Raw genomic sequence first — 22,909 nt, forward strand, 5'->3', positions numbered from 1 at the left:
AGTTGAGTAAAAGTCAGGATTATGTGTAAAAATATTATTTTAGTAAAAGTGAAAGTCATCGGTAATAGTACTTAAGTTGAAGTCTGAAAGTATCAAAAGTTATTTTCTAGCAACAAATGTACCAAATCAATTATACATAATATATATCTGTTGTTGGTTTGTCAGCAGGATTACACAAAAACTACTGAATGGATTCTCATGAAACGTGCATGGAGGATGAGTCTCAGTCCAGAATAGACCCTGTTCACTTTTTGTTCAGATCCAAGAGTTCTTTCTCACTTTCTTAAATTAGTTCTGCAGGGAATAATGCTCGGACCTTGTTGAAGAACACGAGGCGTGTTTGGGTGGCTGGTATGAGTGATCTGATGCAGATGAATACTTCATTGTATTTAAAAACAGTTCTTGAGTGAATACAGCTGTTTGTTTGCGTTATTTTACAAGCAGTATTTTACCAGTGAATAACTGTGAACTGAACATCTTTGTGTTTTGGACTGTTCATCGAGTAAAACAAGCAATTTGGAGGTGCCAACTTTGGGGTATTTTTGGGGCATTGTATTGAAAATTGATTAAATAATTGGAGAAAAAAACAATACATATATTGTTGATTAAAAGAAGGTATAAAAATACCCTCACTCTTACTTTTTTTGCACGTCCTGCTTCCCTTAAATAAGTTTTGTATAATCCATGAAAGAATAAAATAACACTTTGTGTGCAGAGACAAACAGGCCTTTAAACAGTGACGTGTTAGATAAACCTTTCAACAAAAATCCACTTTAAAGTGCTTTTAAAGATCCTTTATGTGACCCACACTTCACAAAAAGATTTAACCAGAGCAAAGTCTCGTTTATGAAGCAGGAAGGAAGCAAGTCGTGGCCCTGAAGTGGAAACACTGGACTGTTTGTTTCACTGAACATGGATGTTAAAGTCCTCTAATCTTTTTCTTGATGTACTTCACCATCAGGAAACTCGGGGATTAACGGGGGAATTCTGGCCACAGGTGGATTAGAGTTGTCCCAGAATAGTGATCTTGTGATGCAGATCTCGACCTGCAGGCGATCCGAAGCAGACGTGACTGTAATTGGACACAATTGTTGCTTCCACATGAATTAAAGAAAGGTATTATAAACTGGAGACTCATACCGCGCTGCAAGTTGTGCACTTCTGCGCGAGTTCACGAGGTTTCCTGTTAGAAAACAAATCACAGGTTGATAATCAGAGACAGAAAAATTAATTTAGAATTGTTTATCCTTCATACATTCTTTAACTTTAAAGGGGAAACAATTAAACTCATAGTTTGAAAGGTCCACAGCTGATCACTCACATTAAGACGATTGTGTTTTTTTCTGAAATGTTATGTTACAATATGCAAATTAGGTATGTCTAATTAAAAATGCACTGATTTGCATAAATTTCCAGAACAGAAATCTGAACATTGGATAAATTCAGGTTAAAACTAATTGTTTCATTTCAGAGTCAAAGCTTTAAACAAAGGGAATTTTGGATATTTATTATTTAATACATTTTTTCCAGGTGGTTTTTAGAGATAAAATGTTTCATAAATCAGACAAAGAACAAACCCCTCCATCATAAACTACACAATGTAAATGTGACTTTAAATATATATATTTGTTAAATATCAGACACTTGAGACAACAAGTTATGCATGATGTTGCTTTTACTTAAATTGCTAAAATGGAATAAACAATATTTATACATTTCCATGAACTGAATCAAGTCCACATTAACTTTAACTGTGTTACAACAGATATCAAGCAGCTCCGGATGATTCATTAGTGCATAATAGTGAAACTTAAGACCTGAGGGAGACACTTCTTGTGTTGTGTTACCAAATTCAGTCAATCTATCACATCTTACATCCTTTTCGGGCAACAAAAATAACTGACACATATTTCTACATACATACATTCTTCACCGGTAAATAATAACGAAAGTACATCTGTTGGCTTGTACTTTGTGTACACGTGAAAACTGTGGTGACTTAGAGGACAAACTGATGAAGACACTCCGTGAGCTTATTCAATCCAGAGTCCAACATCCTTTTCAGACCACGACAAGAACCTCCGACAAATGCATATGATCCATGAGATGGTACTGTGACCTCGGCCCATGACCCTGATCTCTGCAGGGTTCGTGTGGGCGTGATGTCCCACAGCTCAGGTGTGAAAAGGTGAACAGAATAAATGTTAATTTTGAGGTAAATTGTTGTGAGATTTTTCTGTAAACAAATGCTTTATGTGGTCATGAAACAGTGACAGTGGCGCCACTACGCAGTTTGATTTATAACATATTAGTTTATTTTTCACCTGTAAAATGTCTCCACAAATGTTCTGCTCCACAAAGACAGAAAATGGTAAATCAGGTAAGAAATTAACTGATAGATATAAAACCTCCCAGTGTGATTACTTACATTGAGACAGTTACTTTTCTGATATATTTAAAAAAAAATATGCAGATGTTAAATATTGTTATATATATTTGGTATGCACCAGTTAGTTAGCAACAAAACCCAAATATGATATCCATCAACTTTTGCATAAATCACCAGAAACAGTGTAATTTAGATCTCAAATCTGATTATCATATGAAAACATTTTTTTCCAGTATCGTCTCTCCTTAATCTTATATTAATTCTTATGCCTTATGTTATAGAATTATGTGAAATTGTCTACTTTTTTTATTGAAATCATTTTTTTGGGGGGCGAGATAATGTTGGAGTTAAACACTGAAAGCTCGTTCTTGACCTTGGAAAAAGTCAACAGCTTCACATAAGGTCCAATTAGTAGTTCTGGACTTCTGGAGCTTTCAGCCACACCTCCGTGAATGTTGCTTTGTGATGAGATAGTTTTGCCAACCATCGATTCATGGAGTGCAACCATATATCTTTAAATCCAGAGGGAGAAAAAAAACAAAATGAACAATGAAATTTCCCAGGAACTCTGGGATACATGCACCCACCCTGACCTCCCTTATCACTGAGAGCTCTGACCTACAAAACTAGTGAGCTTTGATGTCCTGAGTAATGAAAGTGGGCAGACAGGACGGACACAGCGGGCCAAGGCGGAGATTAGGTGGTGTTTTGTTAGCGGTTCCAGCGCTGGAGCCCAGTGTGCAGCCATGACGCTTGTTGTGTTTGCAGAGACACCCAGTTGGGTCAGGCTGATAAAGTGGAAGTAAATTGAAAGAGCAACCCAAAGCAGTGTGACTGGGCAAGGACAAAAGCTGAGACGAGTGGCTACTATGGAACCGTCGGACGGAGAGCGATGGGAGAGGGAGAAAATGAGATTTACAAATCCATTTTATCTGGAGTTACACCTCTGGTTCTGGTCCAAGGCATGAAAAACAATACATCCATCCTTTCCCATGAACAAAAATAATAAAAATCCAGAGAGAAAAACAGAATTTCAGTGGCTTGGAGTTTTCGTGACTGTGAACACATTTATTCACTCATTAAATATTACATGTTTCTATGAACTGAATCATTTTCACATTCCTTTTTACGCTCTTACATCACACATGACAAGCAGCTTAATTAGTTAATAATACTGAAAGTACATCTGATGACTTGTGACCTGATGGAGGACTTCTTTAGTAAGAAAAAACAAAAACCGAAACATCTATATTTCCATCACTGAACAAGATGTTCTCAGAGGAAAATAAAGTCGAAGAGCACCGATTGAAGCCAGAAAGGTGGCAGGGTCCGCCACATACAAACAAAGTAAAACAGTATAAATAGTGTTGTACTTTAAGATCAGTTTGTTTATTTAGTTTGTTCAGGCATGAAAACAAAAATCATTCAACAGAGAACTTTCACTCCTGATATAAAATGTCTTTGCAAAAACTACGTATTGCACCTTTAAGTTTCCAGTATATTGTTTTGTGTATGCACCTAAATCTTAAATAAAACTTGGGAAAACACTGTTATGGTATATTGATGGCAGCCATAAAAATCATTGGTTTGAACAGTGTGAACAAGCCGTTACAGAGTTTATACAGTCAGACAGGAAAATATGATTATAACAACTGTAAAGATAAAAACAGAAGTAAAGACAAGTAAGACTGCAGCAGGTTTTCAGTGACTCAGCTGTAAAACACTGACCTGAACAGCTCCAGTAGATGATGAAGAACACAGGATTCAGTTGAAAGCTCAGAAAAAGTTTGTCAGTAGACATTTGAGTTGGTTTTTTTTTCTCCCAATGATCTTAACTTTCTAAAAACTTAACTAACCTTCTACAAAATTGTGAGTCGATCAAATGCTAAAAACAGCTTCTTAGAAATGTGGTGTAAAGTCATTACGCAACAGTGATCTATTTCATACTGATTTCATTAGTTGTAAAACTACAAACATATTTTGTTCATGGCTGGACAACGAACGGATCACGGTGAGCTGCTGCTCTGTGGTCCCGGATCTACAGGGGCCCCAAAGGCTCTCAACAATCATACTAGCTAAAATAACTTAGGACCCTCATGCGGATCCGGTTTTATCACCCGTCCGGTCCGTCTGCATTATGAAGGAGCTGTGGCAAAACGTTTAAGGTGCATTTTCCAACATGCCAACATTTCTCACATGTATAATGTCCGTGTTGTTTAGCTATTCTCTGCTTTTTACAAATATGGTAATAATAAATATAGAACATGCATATATTTTTATTGATAAATGTAAAGTAAATAGGAATGGAGCCCCTGACCCCCACCAACAGATACAAATACGTATAAATAAAACATTATTTATGTGTTTCCACAGACTGAATCATGTCCTCGTTACCTTTTACTCTCTTGCAACACATAACAAGCAGCTCCGGATGACTTCACCAGTGCATAATAATGAAAGTACATGTGATGACTTGATGACCTGATGGAGATGCTCCCTGTGGACCTTTCTTTATCAGTGTTTGTCTTTTTTGTATTATCTGCTCTGTATGTTAATATTAATAGCACCCATAAAGAAAACATGGGTTTGAAGAATGTAAACATCTTATCGGTTCAATGAAGGCTTTGAACGAGCCAATACAAAATTTATACAGATAGAGAGCGTGGAAAAAGTTGTTTTAACAACCAGAAGGAAGTTAGACAACAAGTTTTCCGTGACTTTCCAGCTCCAGTTGAGATTTAGTCACACATGCATTTCCCAGTGCCAGCAATGTCAGAGGTAAAAACTGAAAATTAATTCTTGGTCTTGGAAACAGCAGTTGACTTAATAATCTCACCACAGGGTCGATTTTAGTTCTGAACTTCTGGAGCTTTCAGTGGTACCGCACAATCTTCCTCAGCCAATGTTGCCTTGTGATGTGATTGTTTTGTATCTGTAAAACTGTGAAATGTCCAGTTCCACAATGATCAACTGCAAACTTGGCCAAATCAAATAGTGGGACAGTCGGCGTCCGCAGTTTTTGCCTCCAGAGCTGAATTTACAGATCAGTGTACAATGCTTTAAAAATAGATAACTTACGGGAAAGAGAGACAAATTTAAAAAATATTTCCACGAAGTGAATCGTGTCCCTGTTCCAGTTTACTGTCTTGCAACACATTTCAAGCAGCTCCGGATTACTTCACTGATTAATAATAATGAAAGTACATCTGATTCTTGTACAGCTGTTAATTTAAGGCTGTGGTGTGACTTGGATCACATACTGATGGAGACACTTCCTGTGCTTCAGCAATGTCTCACATCCTGCATCCACAAAAACAACGTAGACATATTTTCCATGAAACTATTCAACATTCAAAATGTCCCAACTCCACAAATATTCTGCTCACAAACCTTTCAATTACTAAATTCAGTGATTCTTTGATAAAATGTTTTATTATTCTATGTAAGAAAACACAGTTAGGGTTTTACTTTGTGATGGATCGATTCCAGTCTGATGCCACATCGTGTTGGTGTTGCATCAAACAGCATTTCTTTGAAATGAGTCTCTGAGTTCAAGTGACTTCGTCGGTAAATAATAACGAAAGTACATCTGTTGGCTTGTGACCTGATGCAGACTGACGCTGTGCTGAACCGGGACCAAGTATGTTACTCACTATAAACATCATATAGTCTCACCAAGTTTGACCCAGCACGTACAGAATGTAGTGAGGAAAAAGACGATTTATAGAACATTAAACCTAGTTTAAGGGAAGCAAATGTCCAACCCCAAACATGTTCTGGTGACAAACCTAAAGTAAAAAAGAATTTCATCACTGGTTGTGACATAAAAAGATAACATTCTACTGAAAATGTATATAAAATATAGGTTTTGGGTCTCCTTTAATAAAGCCACATCCGTCAACCTTTACTGTATAGTTCCATATGTTTGACATTTTATATGGAAAAGAAATGAGTTGAAATGTCGTCTTTGTGCAGACCACATTTCAACTGCTGGTGCAAAATGATTTAAATACCTTCACATGAATCACTACTGTCTCTCTTTCATCTTACAAATGAACACATTTTCATGTGACAGGCCGACTGTGCATACTGACAACTGCAGTGCTGTGAAACGAGAGTTTGTTAGTTCTGCGAGCTGCTAATGTGCAGGAGCAGCTCTACCAAGTTTAAGTTAAGGTAAATCATGGCACATAATATCAGACGGATCAAAACATGATTTATATCTCTCCATTCCCAACATTCCAAGGTTCATCTGAAATAAGGTCCCATGAGGGAAACTGATGAGACGCTCCTTTAAGTCTGATGCCATGTAGTGTTAGTGTTGCATCAGAATTTTTTAATATTGAAGCCCCCCTCATTCGGATGCGTGATGTCACAGAATTTCATCATGCACCGGGACAGACTTTGGATGCGATCTAGGCCTCAGTGGGTGAGTGACATGAGAATTAAGTGTTGATCGTCTCATTGTTTGACACCGCGCTGACCCTCCAGCTCTCTCAGGTCAGCGGGTGCACATGCACATGAAAGAGATAGTTTGGTTTTTCCCTCCTTTTCTTTTAATCTGTGGAACAAAAGCAGCAGGGGACACAGTGCAGAGACTGGGGCCTACCTATACATAGTTGCCTACAGGGGGCGGAAACTGACGCAAGGGCTCCATATATGGGCATTCTACTATGAGACGCACGCGTGCACACAGAACACACATTCTTTCTCACGCGCGGCAACTTTCTTTGTCAAATCTTTGCAATTGTAGTCCAAAACTCTCCTTTTATTCTACCGAGCAGCAGGCTGCTGCCTTATCACAAACATAAATATACTTACGTGTTCTTCCATTCATGAGTGGAAAAAGCTCCACCTCTCCGTCTGCGTCAGTTTGTTTATACTTCCCGCCCCGCCCCGCTGGTGAAAGCCGTAAGCACTCCCAACCGAGCGGGATATTTCATCAGCGGCCGCAGCCTCAGCATCTCTGTCCTTCTCTCCGCGTCCTGTGACCGCTCCAAGCGCAAGATATACAAGGTAATAACTCCTTCACCGTGTTTCATGTGACAGTCAACCATTTTACTTCTCTCTAAATCGTGTTTTGACGACACTCTCCGCCTTGTATCGTGTTCTACTGTACTCGTAGACTGACGCAATCCTCCCTCGTGCGTTTGTCAGTTGTATTGGCGGACTTGCGGTTGAAAACTCGACGGTTTTTTATCTTCAGTTGTTGTTTTTCGTGTTAGGAACTAAACTCTAACGGTCGTATACGGGCTTCACGCGCAGTTTTCCGTTTGATTCACGGTAGTTGACGTTTTGTACGGCGGTTGACGTATCATTTGAGCGGGTTCCGATGTGACGTTAATGTTACTCGGAAAAGCTAAATAAAGTAGAAAGGAGACAGCCAGTGAAAGGTGACCACAGCGGGGGAACGTTTAAACGAGTGTGTACTGTTAAAAACACACGGACCGACACTCTTCCGTGTCCTCCATCGCTCTTTTCATTCATTGTTTTGGTCCGAGGTAGCGGAACACCACGATCCGCTTTCTCGTGGGGGGTGCAACCAAGGCGTGGGATGACGGTAATGATGCCTTCAAAGACCCCCAAACAGCGCCGAATTTCTAACAATCAAATGAGTTCACGGTCCTGCTCTTGTATTGTACTGTAAATTGTTTTGTAGTTGTTAATGTGTTTACCGTGTTACTGCAAAAACGAATGCAGTAAAAAAAAAAAAAAAAGCACAACAACAAGTTAATGTTATTTTGTGATTATAGTTGTAAATTATAAATACTACAATATTGTTTCATTGTGTTTGAATTTATTGACAAAGAGTGTGTCTGCTGTACAGTAAACACACTCTTTGTCAATAAATAAATACATCCTACAATACACCTCCGGCACAAGCTATATGTGTACGTCACACCAGGTAATTACGAGGTTTCCGTATGTTGTGAAGGCACCATTTGCACCACGCGAGAGCCGACGAGCCACGTAGCTAGCTGGTGTTACGGTCCGTGACAGATGGGCTGTCGGCTAAACGGACCGCTGAACATCGCCGAGTTTGGTCAGCACCGCTTGTAGGTAAGGCTATTTCGAGTTTCTGTTCTTGTCGCCTTTACAGTAGCCTAAATTCCAAACACGAGCGAGTGCCATCAAAGTGACTCATCCTTCCGGGTAGGATTCTTTACCCGGGTGTAGTAGCATGCGCTCAGGGTGTTCCCATGCTCGTGTTGCATCAGCCGGTTCCACAACCGAGAGATGTGGTGAAATTATCTGTGATGGACAGAAAAAAGAGTAGAGAGAGTCAACACAACACTGGTTGTGTAGTGTGTTGTGTGAGACAAACCTGCTCGGCGATGAATGATCCAGGTGTAGTCATGGGCTGAGAGAGGTCATCACCCACATGCCACCTTACTCTCTTCAAATCGTGGCATTATTTACCCTTGAGTAGTTTTCAAATGCCGGAAAAACCCAAATAAATAAGTTTAATCAAGTTAGGTTTTTGCACCAACAGCCTAATTTATAGTACATGTTGCACATCAGATTGTTTTCATTGGTGTTCTCTGAAGGAAATATTGTACATATACAGTTGGCAACACCCTGCAAACAGACCCTAATCAGGTTTATGTAATTTATGTGTGTGTTGAGATTTAGATCTAATGTATGGGGATTTTAATGCTGTTCAGTTACTGTGTATTGCAATTGAAAGGAGAGATGTGTTATCTAGGGTTAGATTAATAATTAGAAAACACCTTCATGAAGATAAGACGTACTGCAGGCTGTGTCCTCTTGAGCTATAATTCATATAAAATGGCAGCCAAGTATGAAAACATAGTAAATGTGTTATAAGTTTACTGTACTCTATTGTGACACCCCCTTGAGCATCGCCAGTTTGTAGATTATTTTACCAGAATTGCAGTTAAACATGTGCAATATTGCATCATCTAATCGTCAAGTCACAATCCAGCACTAAACATCATAATATTGATCTGTGCTGCAGGAGGAGACCTGTTCCATCATTCTTGAGCATTTCTACCTCTCTTGAGTAAGATGTTCTGCCAGTTTCTGGTTAGTCATCCAGTGTCTGATAAGTTAATCCTAGTTAAATTGTGGAAAAATATCGTTAACAGGGAACATTGTGTGTGTGTCATAACCGGAGGGGCGTGCACCAACACCTTTAATGTCTCCAGTCTACCTCTGATGATCTGCGTCTGATATGTCCAAGTAGTTTTGTGAATAGCTTTATGAGAAAAGCTGCTGACAGATCATCCTTCTAATGTGAAGATTTGTAGTTCTGCTCTCGCGGCTGTTAAATGATAATGCTGTTGGCTTTGGTGATGGGAAAGTGAACAGATCAGTCGGTTTGTCACATTCCATCTCACAACGAAGGCATTTTTTGGCAGTGGTCGTGGTTTTCAGCCAGGTGACTTAAAGGGTCGTTCAGTTCAGTCTCAGCGGTCAGTCTGTCCACACGTACTCACACACATGCAGTAACAACAACACATATGGCCTTCATGTGAAGGTTACAGTGTGTCTTATGCATACAAACGTACTGTTTATAACTTCAAACACCTGGGAAACCATTGTGTGTGCGTGTGACGGCCACAGAATGGTCCGCGGACTCTGTGCGGACAGTCATAATGCGAGGTACCTTCCAGGGTGATGTGAGGTCAAAGTTACACTCTTCGCTGGATGTTTAGCCCCACAGGGTACTGAACACGATGTTCCCTTTGTTCAGCTGCTCGCCCAACAGTGAGTGTAATACTTCTGTCTTAGCACTCGGAACATTGTTGTTACGTGGATGCAGGATTTTAAGTAAATTGGATAATTGAACAGTTTTCCTACACATCTTCAGAAGAAGAATACAAATGCACAAAATTCTTGGAGGGTGTGGGCAAATTTGAAGACTTGAATGTCAACATTGATTGAGTTACTCAAACTTCAGAGTGACTCACAGGCAAATATTTTAATTTCATCCTGTCACAATCAGCCTTCACCAAGTTCCGGTATTTACATATGGCACAAAAGCTTCAGGTGCCTGCATGAAAAGAGCTGCAGATTAAAATTCAATCTTTGTGTTGTCACAATACTGCAATTTCCAACTTCCAAAACAGTACCTTGAAATTACAATACTCACTACCATGTTCAATGCCACAGGAGAAACTTGACACAACGTTGATTGCATGACAGTTTAGATTTTAATGAAAAGATAAATATAATAAGGCATCTGTACAATTTGTTGTGTCCAACTGCACCATTTTAGGTGCATGAAATAATACATTTTAAAATAATTCTTAACACATTATGTCAGTGATTGCAACAAACAATAAGAAGTTGTGTAAATCTCAATTGTTTAAAGAACGTCAAAAAATATTAGGTGCGTCAGTGCGACCAATGACCATATTTAGTTGCACATGGCAGATTTTTTTGGGGTGCTCGTGCAGCCACAACAGCCGCCCCCTGCTGCCCTGATTTGATCGCAATCAACTTTAGTTTCATGTTTTAACCCAGGAGCCAATTTTCTTGGAGAACTTTGCCGCTAAAGTTTGCAATTGATACTCGACAATGCGACTATGACATGGCAGAAATGGTCATATAACCAGTGGGCTGCACTTTTATTGTTGTTGTCAACAGTGGCAGTCAAAACAAAGCCATGCCTTGTTTATACCTGGTGGAATGAGGCACAGCAACACGCTATAATGGGGTTAGCAGGTTTATTACTTCTCCAAATAATCCTCTTAGATTCCGCGGCAGCAGTTGCAACAAGGCTAAGTCAAGTAACAGGACCATTATCCCTGAAGCCTGTTGTAACCGGAGCAGAGTTGGCCCAAGTCTGGGCAGAATCCTCCGAGATAAAGAGCGCCTTTTAAATAAAAAATTCAGTATACTCTGGTTATGTTGCTGCTGAAGGAAGTGAGCTATGATACCGCAAATCAACTTGTATCCCTTGTCAACACTCGATGTTTGCTTTTCACTGAGAGTCATGTGTAAAACAGGAAGAGAAAATGGCGGCAGGTAGCTCACTAGTCTTTTCATGTGGGTGTGTGCGGGCTGAGGCGTAGTGGGGCTTACAGACGGCACATTTGTGAGCCACACCTCCGTGCAACCTGGCATGAATCTGCCCCACTTACGCAAACGGGCACCCTCGTGAAAACCACAAGGAAAAGATTAGCATCGAGCTGACGTGACGGAGGCATCGAGCAGGGCGAAGGTGGCTCCGGCATCGCTTTAATGAGACCCCCACTTAAATGGGGTCATACAGCAAGTAGGTCTGCATTTCTGTAACCTTAACGTGGGAACTGTGCCACGACTTAGTCTGCAGACATGAAAGAAATCCTTACTTTGGAAGGAAAATGCAACATTTTCCAAGAAACTGATATTTTGACCGTCTTACAGTCAGCATAGTTCCAGTTAAGCACCTTTTGTCCTACTTAGTGAAGGTATGTGTTGGACGAACCCCTGTGGAGATCACAGCCAGCTGGGCACAGTAGTTAAGTATTAGATGTTTATTGACACAACATTTACACTCTCAGATCTCAGTTCCTGGTGTGCGAGTGGAAAATGCTACTGGAATGTCACACCAAGTGGGGAGTGGGAGCGTATCCACCGTGTACCAGTTTCCCATCAGTCTTCAGAGGGCCGACTGTTTATTATTTAATTTCATTGTTTGACAGTGTTTGTCTTCTTTTTTCTCCCAACACTTTGCTGTACTGGGCAGGATATTCTCTTTTCAAACGGAAAGACTACAAGCGCTTTGATAAATGGGTTATGTTATTTTTATGGTATTAATAGGAATATTGTCATTGTACTGAATCATTGTGAGCACATGTATCCGCTGTACTAAGAAGAATTGGGCCAAAATTAGGCCATAACATAATATACAGCTGAAAGACTTCCTTTTGTCAAATTGTCTCACATATTCTGTGTGACCTGAACTCGTGAGCAGGTCAGTAGGCAATATAAGGTTGCAGCGATATTCTTCTTTTAAGGTATACCGTTCTATAAAACTTAGACAGTTATCACACCATATAGATTTTCTTATCTAAGGGTATAACCACAGGCTAATTTGTCTATGAGAAAATGTGCCATTGTGCCAACTGTACCGTAAAGGTCATTCTAACTGTTGAGTGTGTAATATGATATTCTCTGAGATGGATATTGTACCGTGAAAAACAACACATCTTTTCGTGTCTTACAGCTCATTCCTGATTGCCTGACAGTACCTGAAACTGAGCAAGCATGGAATTTAATTCTCAGAGCTTTTCCCCACAAACTCACAATGGCTTCATCGTGCCTTGTGTTCAGGCTACTGCTCAGCACTTAAATTTAGGCTTTACCTGGCAAGGCAGATAAGAAAAATGGACAGTACAACAAAAAGAACCACCAGAAGTGCATCCACACAGTGGGACTGCCCTGTGACTGTGCTGCCTGGTTAGTATTTCACTTCTCCTCTTTGCTGCTTCACCGGTGAAGTGACTGATAGGCCTGAAACGTTCATCCGCCCTCTCAGCGCTGACACCGAGGAATCAGGTGTCACAGCATTAACAGCTTCTGACCTGCACCGCTGCCTCTGACGCGGCCCCGCCCGCCCCATGTTGGAAAAAACTGATGAGTCTCTTTAACGCAGCGTTATGTTTTAAAACTTTTTTAAAATAACAGCTTCAAAGTCATGTTGATGGTACAGTGTCTTGTGACTGTGCATCAGCTTCTCCGTCCCCCCATCACTTATTTATGTTACACAGACTGTCAATTTCTACATAACATTGCTTTAAATTGCTCCAGTTTAGAGAAAACCAAAAGTTTGTCCTCAGTCCTCGAGAACTGATTTCAGCCTTTTAATTTCCAGTAAACTTCCTCTTTCAGGACGGTGGAGTTCGTCTACTCTTGATGGTTCATCTATTGCCATTGTAGAAGTCATAAAAGTAGTGTAGTATTTGCAGATAAGATAAACCTACCATGCAAGTGAGACTATAAGCATGGCTTTGCTGAGACTGACATGTGCCAGAGTTGCAACACTAAATTAATCTCTTGCTCAAGTAATAAAACAAAACACGTGCAGACATGTAGCGAGATGACAAAAACAAATGTTGGCTCGCTGATGACGTTCACACTCAGTCATTCACACTCTCGATGTGCAAAGCTTGGATCTTGAAGTCAACTTTATTTAGCGACATGTTTTAGCTCCTTCAATTCTGATTCTGCTTTCTGTCAGGAGGAACAAAATGAAAAACATTTCTTCATATTCTTGGTTTACTGTGTAGTCAAGGTGGAGAAGATCAAACAACCTAACGTGTTCAAGAGAAGAATGTGTCCCCACAGCTTAGGAGTAAAAATGAAATAAAAATCTTATGTAACAACATTTGCATAAATTCCAGGTGTAACATTTTTTGGGGTGTGTGTTTATGTCACACGGCAGCATTCTTTACTATGTCACTGCCCTCAATTCCAACATCCAGTCAGGGATTTACGTCAAACCTGTTTTTGTGTGATTCTTTGAGTCTGAAAGGTCCCCAAAGACAAACAGAAAGATGGTGTATGTTCAGGTCAGATGTTTCTGTCCTTGGCTTGTTATTACCTGTTTGCGGTGTGTGTGAGTGTGTGCACATGTGCTTTACTGGCACTGGAGTAATCTCTATCATTCAGCCTTTACTGAACTTGATAAGTTCATTACTACAGAGGTAAAATGTTTGCTGTTGTCCTTGAAGGGGTTTTGTTTGTGTCCTTTTTTTTCTAAATCATGATGATACAGTGGGAGTGATCATGATGACCTTTGAATCTCAGATCACTTTGATGAAGATAGTATTTCACAAAGACCAGTTACTGTAATAAACAAAGTGCATTAGGCTCGGGCAACATCCAAAATATTATATCACAGTATTTCCCGTCCTTAATAAAGACGATATTATCATGGTCACTTCGCAGTCAGACTATTTCCTCTCGGGTGAAGAATCGCACAGCTGGTTGATATTCAATTTGTGAAAAATATTGCATATATTTAAATATCTGATCACATTTAAGATCAGCCTAAGCCTACATTGCATTTTCACTTGGAATTTAAGTAAAGACATATTTCTCTGAACCTTTCAGACAGAAGTTTAAACTTAGCCGAGGTGTCTAAAAGTAAGAAAAACACCCATAAACCACCTAGAATTGAGCACAGTTCAATCTATCAGCTATTTGTAACTGTTTATCACATTATTTAATAACCAAATCAGAATTTGAATGCTGCTGTAATGTGTGTTACTTTGTGCTGTGCATTATGAACATTGCACATTACAACAACTTGCCTTATAAAAATTAACAAACAACATTTATAGAAAACGATATTCAACAGAACTGCAAATCTTGAAGAAGATTTATTAATAATTGCAAGTAGATTTTTATTTTGTTTATTAATGTTGTAGTGCACATAAGAAAAAAATGCATAATGGATCAGTAAAAAGAAATGAAATACATACAGTACATAATGATTTGGAAGTAAAAGAATTAAAATAGAAACAATAACATGAGATTCAAATGTGCAGAAGGAGCCAAAAAACCAAAAGGAGTTGTGGAGTGGCCTTCCTGATGTGAAACCTTCAACAGCGAGACAACAGAGTAAACATAAACCACAGTTGCTCATTTCTTTTGTAGAGCCACATTTAGACTAAACTTCCCTTCTAAATCAGAGTTTGTGATATAAATGTGTTACAGTCACTGAGGATTTAGTCATTTGAACTTGTCTTGCAGGTTTGATATAGAGTAAAGGTCAGTTTTTATCCATCTATCAACCTTCTCGCAGTGCAGCTGGTTCACTTTATCGAGCTGCTGGCTCACGCTGTCCTCCTCTCCCCTTGTTGATATTCGCAGAAATCAACCATATCGTCCCCTCGCAGCCTCTGCCGTTCCCAGGCTTCTCCCTGTCAGCTTGTATCTGCTGAAAAAACATAACACAAGTAGTGGAGTGCATACTCTCGCAGTAAGGGAGTGGTGAGGATTCAGACTAGGTGCTCTTTTTGTTTTTACAGGGGTGTGTGCTCGGACAGGTTTATTTGTCGAACCAAATTTAAGATCAGTTGTAAGCCTGGTAGGTTGTCTTTTGTCTTCGTGAGGCCTCTCTGTGTCCCACTGCGTCTCACGATGTGCTACTACGACGTGAGAGGTGGAGGTATGAATTCCTGGAAGTTGTGTAACTGTTTTTTTTTTTTTTTTGGTGTGTTTTTTTTAATGAGTTCTCGTGTAGTGCAATGCGCGCAGCCTGCGGTCACTTGAAATGCATCTAAACCCTGCTGAGACACTGGTCACGATATCGGAAGACAGAAATCAACTTCACCAGTCATGTTAATAAGTCGTCGAGTTGATCGCTGGGAGAGAAAGTGTCAAGTTTGTGATTGTGCCTTCAGTTTTTCCAGGAAAAAGTTCACAGTTGCAAATCCCACAGCCGTGTGAAATGTTTGGCAGTGACTGAATAGTCGCCTGTTTTGAGCTCTTATTTTCTTGTTGTGTTTCCTCACAGGTCCTAATCTGCTGCTGCTGCTGCTGAATACTCTGACTGCAGACCTGCTACTTCCTTTTCGCTCTGCGTCAACACACCTCCACTAAAGGACCAATAAGAGAACTCGGTTAACCTACCCATCTGCCCAAAGTACTGCTACTGTCAGGCCAGTCACACGTGTTCTGTTTAAGCTGTGTCAATCACACACACCCACACTTGACGGTTTAAAACACATAGCCTGCTTCAGCGCCCACACAGTCACAGCAAATATGGCCAGCAAGCTGTCCAACTTTGGCAAAACCCTGCTGCGTCGCCGGGCATTAAACTTCGGGGGCGAGGAGTCCCAGTTCGCCCGCTGCCTGTCCACCCTGGACCTCATCGCCTTGGGGGTGGGCTCCACGCTCGGCGCCGGTGTCTACGTCCTCGCAGGCGAGGTCGCCCGTGATAAAGCAGGACCCGCTATCGTCCTCTGCTTCCTCATCGCTGCTCTGTCCTCCATGTTGGCCGGCCTATGCTACGCTGAATTCGGTGCCCGTGTCCCCAAAACGGGCTCTGCATACCTTTACAGCTACGTGACGGTTGGAGAGATCTGGGCCTTCATCACGGGGTGGAACCTCATCCTCTCCTATGTGATAGGTAAGCTTTTTAACATTGATCAATTCAGAACTTTTTTTTTAACCAAGAACATAGAGAATGATTGAAAGGATTTCCTGTGATGACACGTTTCTGTCCTGTCTTTTAGGTACAGCGAGTGTGGCGAGGGCGTGGAGCTCCACCTTCGACAACCTGGTGGAGCAAAAGATCTCTGACTTCTTCAAAGCCTCGATGGCAATGAAGGTGCCAGGAGGGGTTCTGGCAGAGTACCCCGACCTGTTTGCCCTCATCCTCATCCTGCTGCTTACTGGTGAGTTAACCATCCGTCACTATTCTCTGTATATGAGAGATGATGAAACCTGTTCAATCTACAGAAACATCGTGACGACTTTTACTTCCTCTTAACTGTCAAATTTGATAGCCGACTTAATGTTAAAGAAGAAATGAAACACTTTTCTTTCCGATTTTCTGTATTTGTTCTGTTTTATTTTGAAATACTGGAAAGTTTTACTTCTAAAGTTTTGATTAACTTACTGAGCACAAGCTGAGTGACATAGGCATAGTTAGCATTCATGAAAAACATTACATAACAGTCAGAACAAATGTCACACTGTTATTGCAGCTCGTGTTGTATGCCAGTAGCAGTGTTAGAGCGAAGTGGTGGCTTGGTGTCGCTCGCTGACTGATTGCATGTTGGAAGTGATGAACACGTCCACCCACATAGCAGATCATGTTGTTACTGCTGCTGAAATATGAATTCTCTCTTCTCTCCATCACATCCCCCTCCTCCTCCACCTCCTGTACTTTATGCACTCAGGACTTCTGGCCTTTGGCGTGAGCGAGTCAGCGCTGGTGAATAAGATCTTCACAGGCATCAATCTGGTTGTTCTCGGCTTCGTTATCATCTCTGGGTTTGTTAAGGGGGACACGGCCAACTGGAAGCTGACGGAAAACGACTATGTCGGCTTCATAAACCAGACCAATGGCACCTGGACCAACAAGTAAACGACCGCTGCCTTTGTCTGCTAATTAAATTGTAGTTATAGTGTTTTATCTGTCACTGATTGTCTCTTTTCTTCTGCCTCTCAGAGTTGAGAAGGAATTCGGCAGTGGTGGTTTTGCTCCGTTTGGTGTTGCAGGAGTTCTGTCTGGTGCCGCCACCTGCTTCTACGCCTTTGTGGGCTTTGACTGCATCGCAACAACAAGTGAGTAAACCTACTATTTCCATGACAATCGATGTAGAGAAGGGCTTCACAAGATAAGAGACATTAAAACACACACTTCACACTCTTTCTTCATTGGTATGAACATAAAAACTGATACACATTTGTTGATCATCTTTAACAAACATTATCTCGGTGGAAGGATGAGATGTTCTGTGAGTCAGCACACAGATGTATTGAATCCGGACCTTGTGCTTGTTTGCTCAGAGGTTTGTTTGTTTACTGTCGCTGGTTGCTGCTTACTGACATTCATCTGAAAGTCTTCTCTTTATTTACTCACGAGGCAGCTGGATTGACAGGCTATTTTGTTTGAGCTCTTCCAATCAACTCATCCTGTTTGTGTTCTTGTTCTCTCTGTTGTCCTCAGGTGAAGAAGCAAAGAACCCCATGCGCTCCATACCTATTGGCATCGTGGCCTCGCTGCTCATCTGTTTCTTCGCCTACTTCGGCGTGTCTGCTGCTCTGACCCTGATGATGCCGTATTACCAGCTGGACCGGCAGAGTCCTCTACCTGAGGCCTTCACACATGTGGGCTGGGCTCCGGCCAGGTACATCGTGGCCGTGGGCTCGCTCTGCGCTCTGTCCACCAGGTAAGGAAGGAGTTAACTTCTTGCTATGATGTGCTCCTTTTAATCGCTTTTAATATGTTAATATAATACTAACTTTTAACGTTGTCTCAGTCTCCTCGGCTCCATGTTCCCCATGCCCCGTGTCATCTACGCCATGGCGGAGGACGGGCTGCTGTTCCGGACCCTGTCCAGGATGAACGCTCGCACAAAGACTCCCCTTCTGGCCACCATCGCTTCTGGTATTGTTGCAGGTACGTTCACTGTGATTATTTGTTTTTTATTGTGTTTTGTCTCCATGTTTCTTCTTTATCATGTTTGCTCATGACTTCAGGTCAGCCATCTTTGTATGTCTGGGTCACAGCTCTGTGTCTAGCAGCCGACACTTCACTCGTACAAACACTAAAGTTTAATTTTATACCTACGTTGTGAGCAGCTTCTTTGTTCCTCTCTCTGTCTTGCAGAGGAAGTTAACAGGAAAAAATGTTTCTAATGAATCTGGTTTTACTTCTCTGTACAGCTCTCATGGCCTTCCTGTTCGACCTGGCAGCACTGGTCGACCTCATGTCCATTGGAACTCTGTTGGCGTACTCTTTAGTGGCCATCTGCGTCCTCATCCTCAGGTAGGCGCCTTTTCTTCTCTTTGAGTCTCTTGAAGTTGTCTTGAAGTATCCAGGAAGACGGTTTCAAAGCAAACCATTTATTTACAGGTACCAGCCAGGCAACCTGAGTTCATCCAGCCAGACGGAGAAGCTGGTGGAGCTGGTGGAAGGGGAGAAGGTGGCCGTAAGTGGAGGGGACAGCGGCGACGAGTCCGGCATGGAGTTGGATGAGAAGCCGCTCCGAGAGACGTTTACCGCCAAGCTGCTCTTCTCCCCGAGTGGAAAGAGCCCGACACACACCTCTGGGACCATCGTCTACGCTACCACTGCTATTATTTGTAAGAATAACAAGATAAAACATATGTAAGTTGTAAAGTAAATCTTGCCACCACAATCCTGAGTAACATTCTGTCCTTCTTGTCTCCCTGCAGCCGTTCTTATCACCGTGCTCTGCGTCATCCTGGCCAACTGTCTCCAAGAGCTGCGGGACGGACACGCAGGCGTCGTGGTGCCCGTCGTCATTTTGACTCTGCTCTGCGCCGTCTGTGTCATCATCATCTGGAGGCAGCCAGAGAGCAAAGAGGCTCTCACCTTCAAGGTAACGCTCAAACCCAGGACAACATGACACTAGGATTATTACACCCACGGCGCCACAGAGTCAGTTTCACAAGAGCTATGCTGACTTTTCTCTGTCCCCCTCAAGGTCCCTCTGCTTCCCTGGTTGCCCCTGTTCAGTGTTTTTGTCAACATCTACCTCATGATGCAGCTGGACATGAGTACATGGATCCGCTTCTCCGTCTGGATGGCTATCGGTAAAGCTTAGTCCTTTATAATCACCATTTCTAGTGCAACGTGTTCTTTTCATATTTCACAGTTGCATTTAAAGTAACAATTCAGAGCCTGGTGACGTTCTGCTATAGATACCTTGATAGTGCATGAATTTTTAAAGCTGTATAAACCCTCCATGTAACTGTTGTGTAACCTCCTCTTCCCGCTCTTTCCTCCCCGCCAGGTTTCGCCATCTACTTCTTCTATGGTATTCATAACAGCAGCGAAGCGGCCAACAGGTCATCCCCGCGCAAATACGAGCCCGCGCTGCAGAGCAAGAGCCCGATCTACAAGGGCGCCCCCGATGACAGCGACCTGGAGGCGGGCAGCCCCTGATACAGACTGACGTAGACCTGGGGAGTGTTGCAGATCTTCTACACTCATTCGTTTTTTTGGCCGTCTGGTCGAACTGACTGCCAAACTCTGCAGTGTAGGCGGCCCTGGAACACAGCCCTGGGTTTATAAAAGGAAGAGGAGGCAAGAAAACGCCACACACATCTTACCTCTCACTCAGAGGCTAATTAACTTGACGGCCAGACACTGTGACAGAGCCACTTTCTGGTCCGTGTGTTTGTTTTAACTTGTCTGTCTGTACTTAGCCTTAGCCCTCCGGAGATCTACCTGTAAAAACTGCTTCAAATGAACCGAACTAACAACGAGTACTGTGGCGCTCTTGAAGTTTCCGTTAACTGGATGAATGTTACACTATACTAACTTAGTCTTTGCTCCTCCTCTGCCGTCAGTGCGCTGTAGCTTTGTGTGCAGTCATCGGCACATGACAAACAAATTATGACTTGAGACAGTGAGTTTACAGCCGTTGAGAGACCTCGATCCGTGAGCTAGACTGCAGATTGTGTGAAAAACACGAGTAGTGGACAGTAGGGTTAACATGTCTAGTTTACTGTACCCAGTTTATTGCACCTTCCTGTTTTTTGTTTTTCGTGTGAACAGGGTAGCTCTGCAGCTGTGCGGTCGACAGCGTCAGGGCCGCAAACAATCAGATAGGTCAGTAGCACGCGGTCGATGCCATCTACGCAGAGCGGTTCGATGTCTGAGGTTTAAGTACACGCTTTACAGATTGGAAAGGTTTATTTTTTAAAAACACACTATCGCCTTTGTGCCCCCCTGCTCCCAGAGAACAGCTGGCCAGTATACGCACACAGCAGCATTATTGAATCGTATGAAATCAGTCGCTTCTTTTATATTTTATTATGATTCACAGGAATCCAGTGAAACTTTTTTTAAATCAAGAAACTGAAGTATAAAAGAGCAAAAGAAAGCAGGAGTTAAACGATCTAATTGGCTTTTATGAGAGTGTATAAAAAGATCTGTATGAATTTAAAATGATCCTTTTAATTCCAGGTTTAATTTACATGTTTGCAAGGCTGTACCCAGATCTGTTTGGCAGATCCGAGGAAGCTTATCGAGCGATCAGATGAATCGCTAGTTTTTTAAAAGTCCAGTGAATCCGGGATGAGCTGTCCGTGGTGTCTGGGAGCCGGGGGGCCTCTCTGTGGACGAGGGCCTGTCTTTTAATCACATTAAAAATATTGTTTCTTTTTTTACTTTCTTGTGAAAATTAGATTTTTTTCACAAAGGTTCTGGTTTTAGTTTCATTTGAAACTTGTTCTTGGCAGCTTCATCTGTCAAGAAACAATCACTTGTATTTTATCAACCTTATTTTATTTTTACTACTAAACTTCTTTTATCTGATAGACTTGTTAATATTTAAATGTTTCGTCTGGGATAGCTTTCGTCATTATTGCCTTTTTTGTCGTCTCAATCAATTAATATGCTTTGTAGATTTGGATCGTTGCGTGTACAGTTGTTAGCGTGCGGATGTTTTTTTTGCTCATGTTTGTTTCTATCTTCCTTTTCTTTGTTGCACACGTGTCGCAGCATCAAATAATTTAATCGTGATATCCTTCCTGACCAACTGAACGTGTTTTTGGGAAGCTAAGCTTTCCGAAACGGAGAATGACCACTAAGAATTTGGTCTTTAAATTGTGTAATTTAAAATCTTTCTACCCCGATCCTCTGGAGTCAAGATAATTTATTGTTGATAGCAAATGTTTTTTTGTTGTTCTAGTAAAGTGCTTTACTGTAGAATGTACAGTATTTGTACAGTATCTATCTTGTATTTGTATAATGCTGTAAATTATACAAATGTACTTTTGTTAAAATATGAACTTAAGTATAATTTGGTAAGAGATGTTTTTTGTGACGTTACACTTGAAGGCATTTCTTTGACACCTGATGCTGCTGAAATCCACATCACACAGATCCCAGTCCAGTTTCTTTACATTGAATGGAAGTATTGGAGCATTCCTGCAGATCTTTACAAGCTGCTGCTCTGCTCCGTCACACCTGTCAGGTGATGACAGATCTCCCAACATATCCTGTAGATGAGGGAGCGTGTTCAGTCAGCGTAGATCTGGATTCAGACAGTGTTTCTGGATGATGTCAATCGATTATCTGGTGCCTAAAGAAGCGATCCACCTGCTGACGGAGGCACCGGGGCTGCTCAAACTAAAGAATTAGTTTTCCTGGCGATGATGATGAATCCCAGGAAGAGTTGATTTGTCGTTAAAAGGTTACGTGACTCATATCACAGCGAGCTCTTCACACTCAGCCCTCGTGCCTTTTCAAAAGTCAATCCCGTCATCTCCCCTGTCAGCGCTGACTCGTTAACAGCAACTATCCTGTTTTTGTCTCTCTGTTTTATATCCTGTATATATGGCTGTCATGTACAAAACGAGCTGTATTTTCAATGTTTTGTTTTGTTTTTTTAAATAAAATGATGATTCTTGCTCACGGCAGAAACAAAGTCTGTGTTTGATCTCTTTATTTGTTAAAGATGTTTTCTAAGTTTGAACTGAATGTCGGAGCGCTTCGGGTGTTTCACTGTGAAACTCAAACAGTTTCATGTCACCAGCGTTAGTGGTTTATTTTAAAGAAATGTCGTCACTGCATGTTTCATATCCAAACACAGAAGTTAACACGCTCTAAAAACGTGTTTGTTGAGGGTTAAAACTTGTTTACGCTCATGATCTGAGTCTGGATGGCGTGAGAAGCGTCACTGTGACTCAACACACTGAGGCTCGGCAGGTGGGGGGGTCTGCCACATGTTGTCCTTCACGCTCAAAAAGTGTTCCGGGACCTTATTTAGTTTTGGAGAAAATATATTTATTTATTTCTGAGTTTGTATTATTAACTCATTAATATCGTCAATAATAAAATGATGAGTAAAACTT

General features: G+C 41.4%; 1 protein-coding gene across 4 annotated transcripts; it reads left to right on the top strand.

The window, feature by feature from the left end:
* The first annotated feature begins 7,252 nt into the window (after positions 1–7,252).
* Positions 7,253–22,482, top strand: slc7a3a (solute carrier family 7 member 3a). Of its 4 annotated transcripts, none has more exons than XM_030437977.1 (12): positions 7,253–7,405; positions 15,864–16,478; positions 16,585–16,746; positions 17,254–17,437; positions 17,526–17,641; positions 18,027–18,249; positions 18,340–18,479; positions 18,746–18,848; positions 18,936–19,165; positions 19,259–19,425; positions 19,531–19,639; positions 19,840–19,991. In XM_030437977.1, the coding sequence occupies exons 2-12, from the start codon at positions 16,112–16,114 to the stop codon at positions 19,989–19,991; spliced, it is 1,953 nt and encodes a 650-aa protein (XP_030293837.1). In that variant the 5' UTR covers positions 7,253–7,405; positions 15,864–16,111. The 4 variants fall into 4 exon arrangements, with proteins under 4 accessions (XP_030293837.1, XP_030293838.1, XP_030293839.1 ...); XM_030437978.1 differs by lacking the exon at positions 7,253–7,405 and adding an exon at positions 8,306–8,449; XM_030437979.1 differs by lacking the exon at positions 7,253–7,405 and adding an exon at positions 8,333–8,445.
* Positions 22,483–22,909: the final 427 nt, after the last annotated feature.

Source organism: Sparus aurata, chromosome 13 (genome assembly GCF_900880675.1).
Source record: "Sparus aurata chromosome 13, fSpaAur1.1, whole genome shotgun sequence".
NCBI classification, from domain to species: domain Eukaryota; kingdom Metazoa; phylum Chordata; class Actinopteri; order Spariformes; family Sparidae; genus Sparus; species Sparus aurata.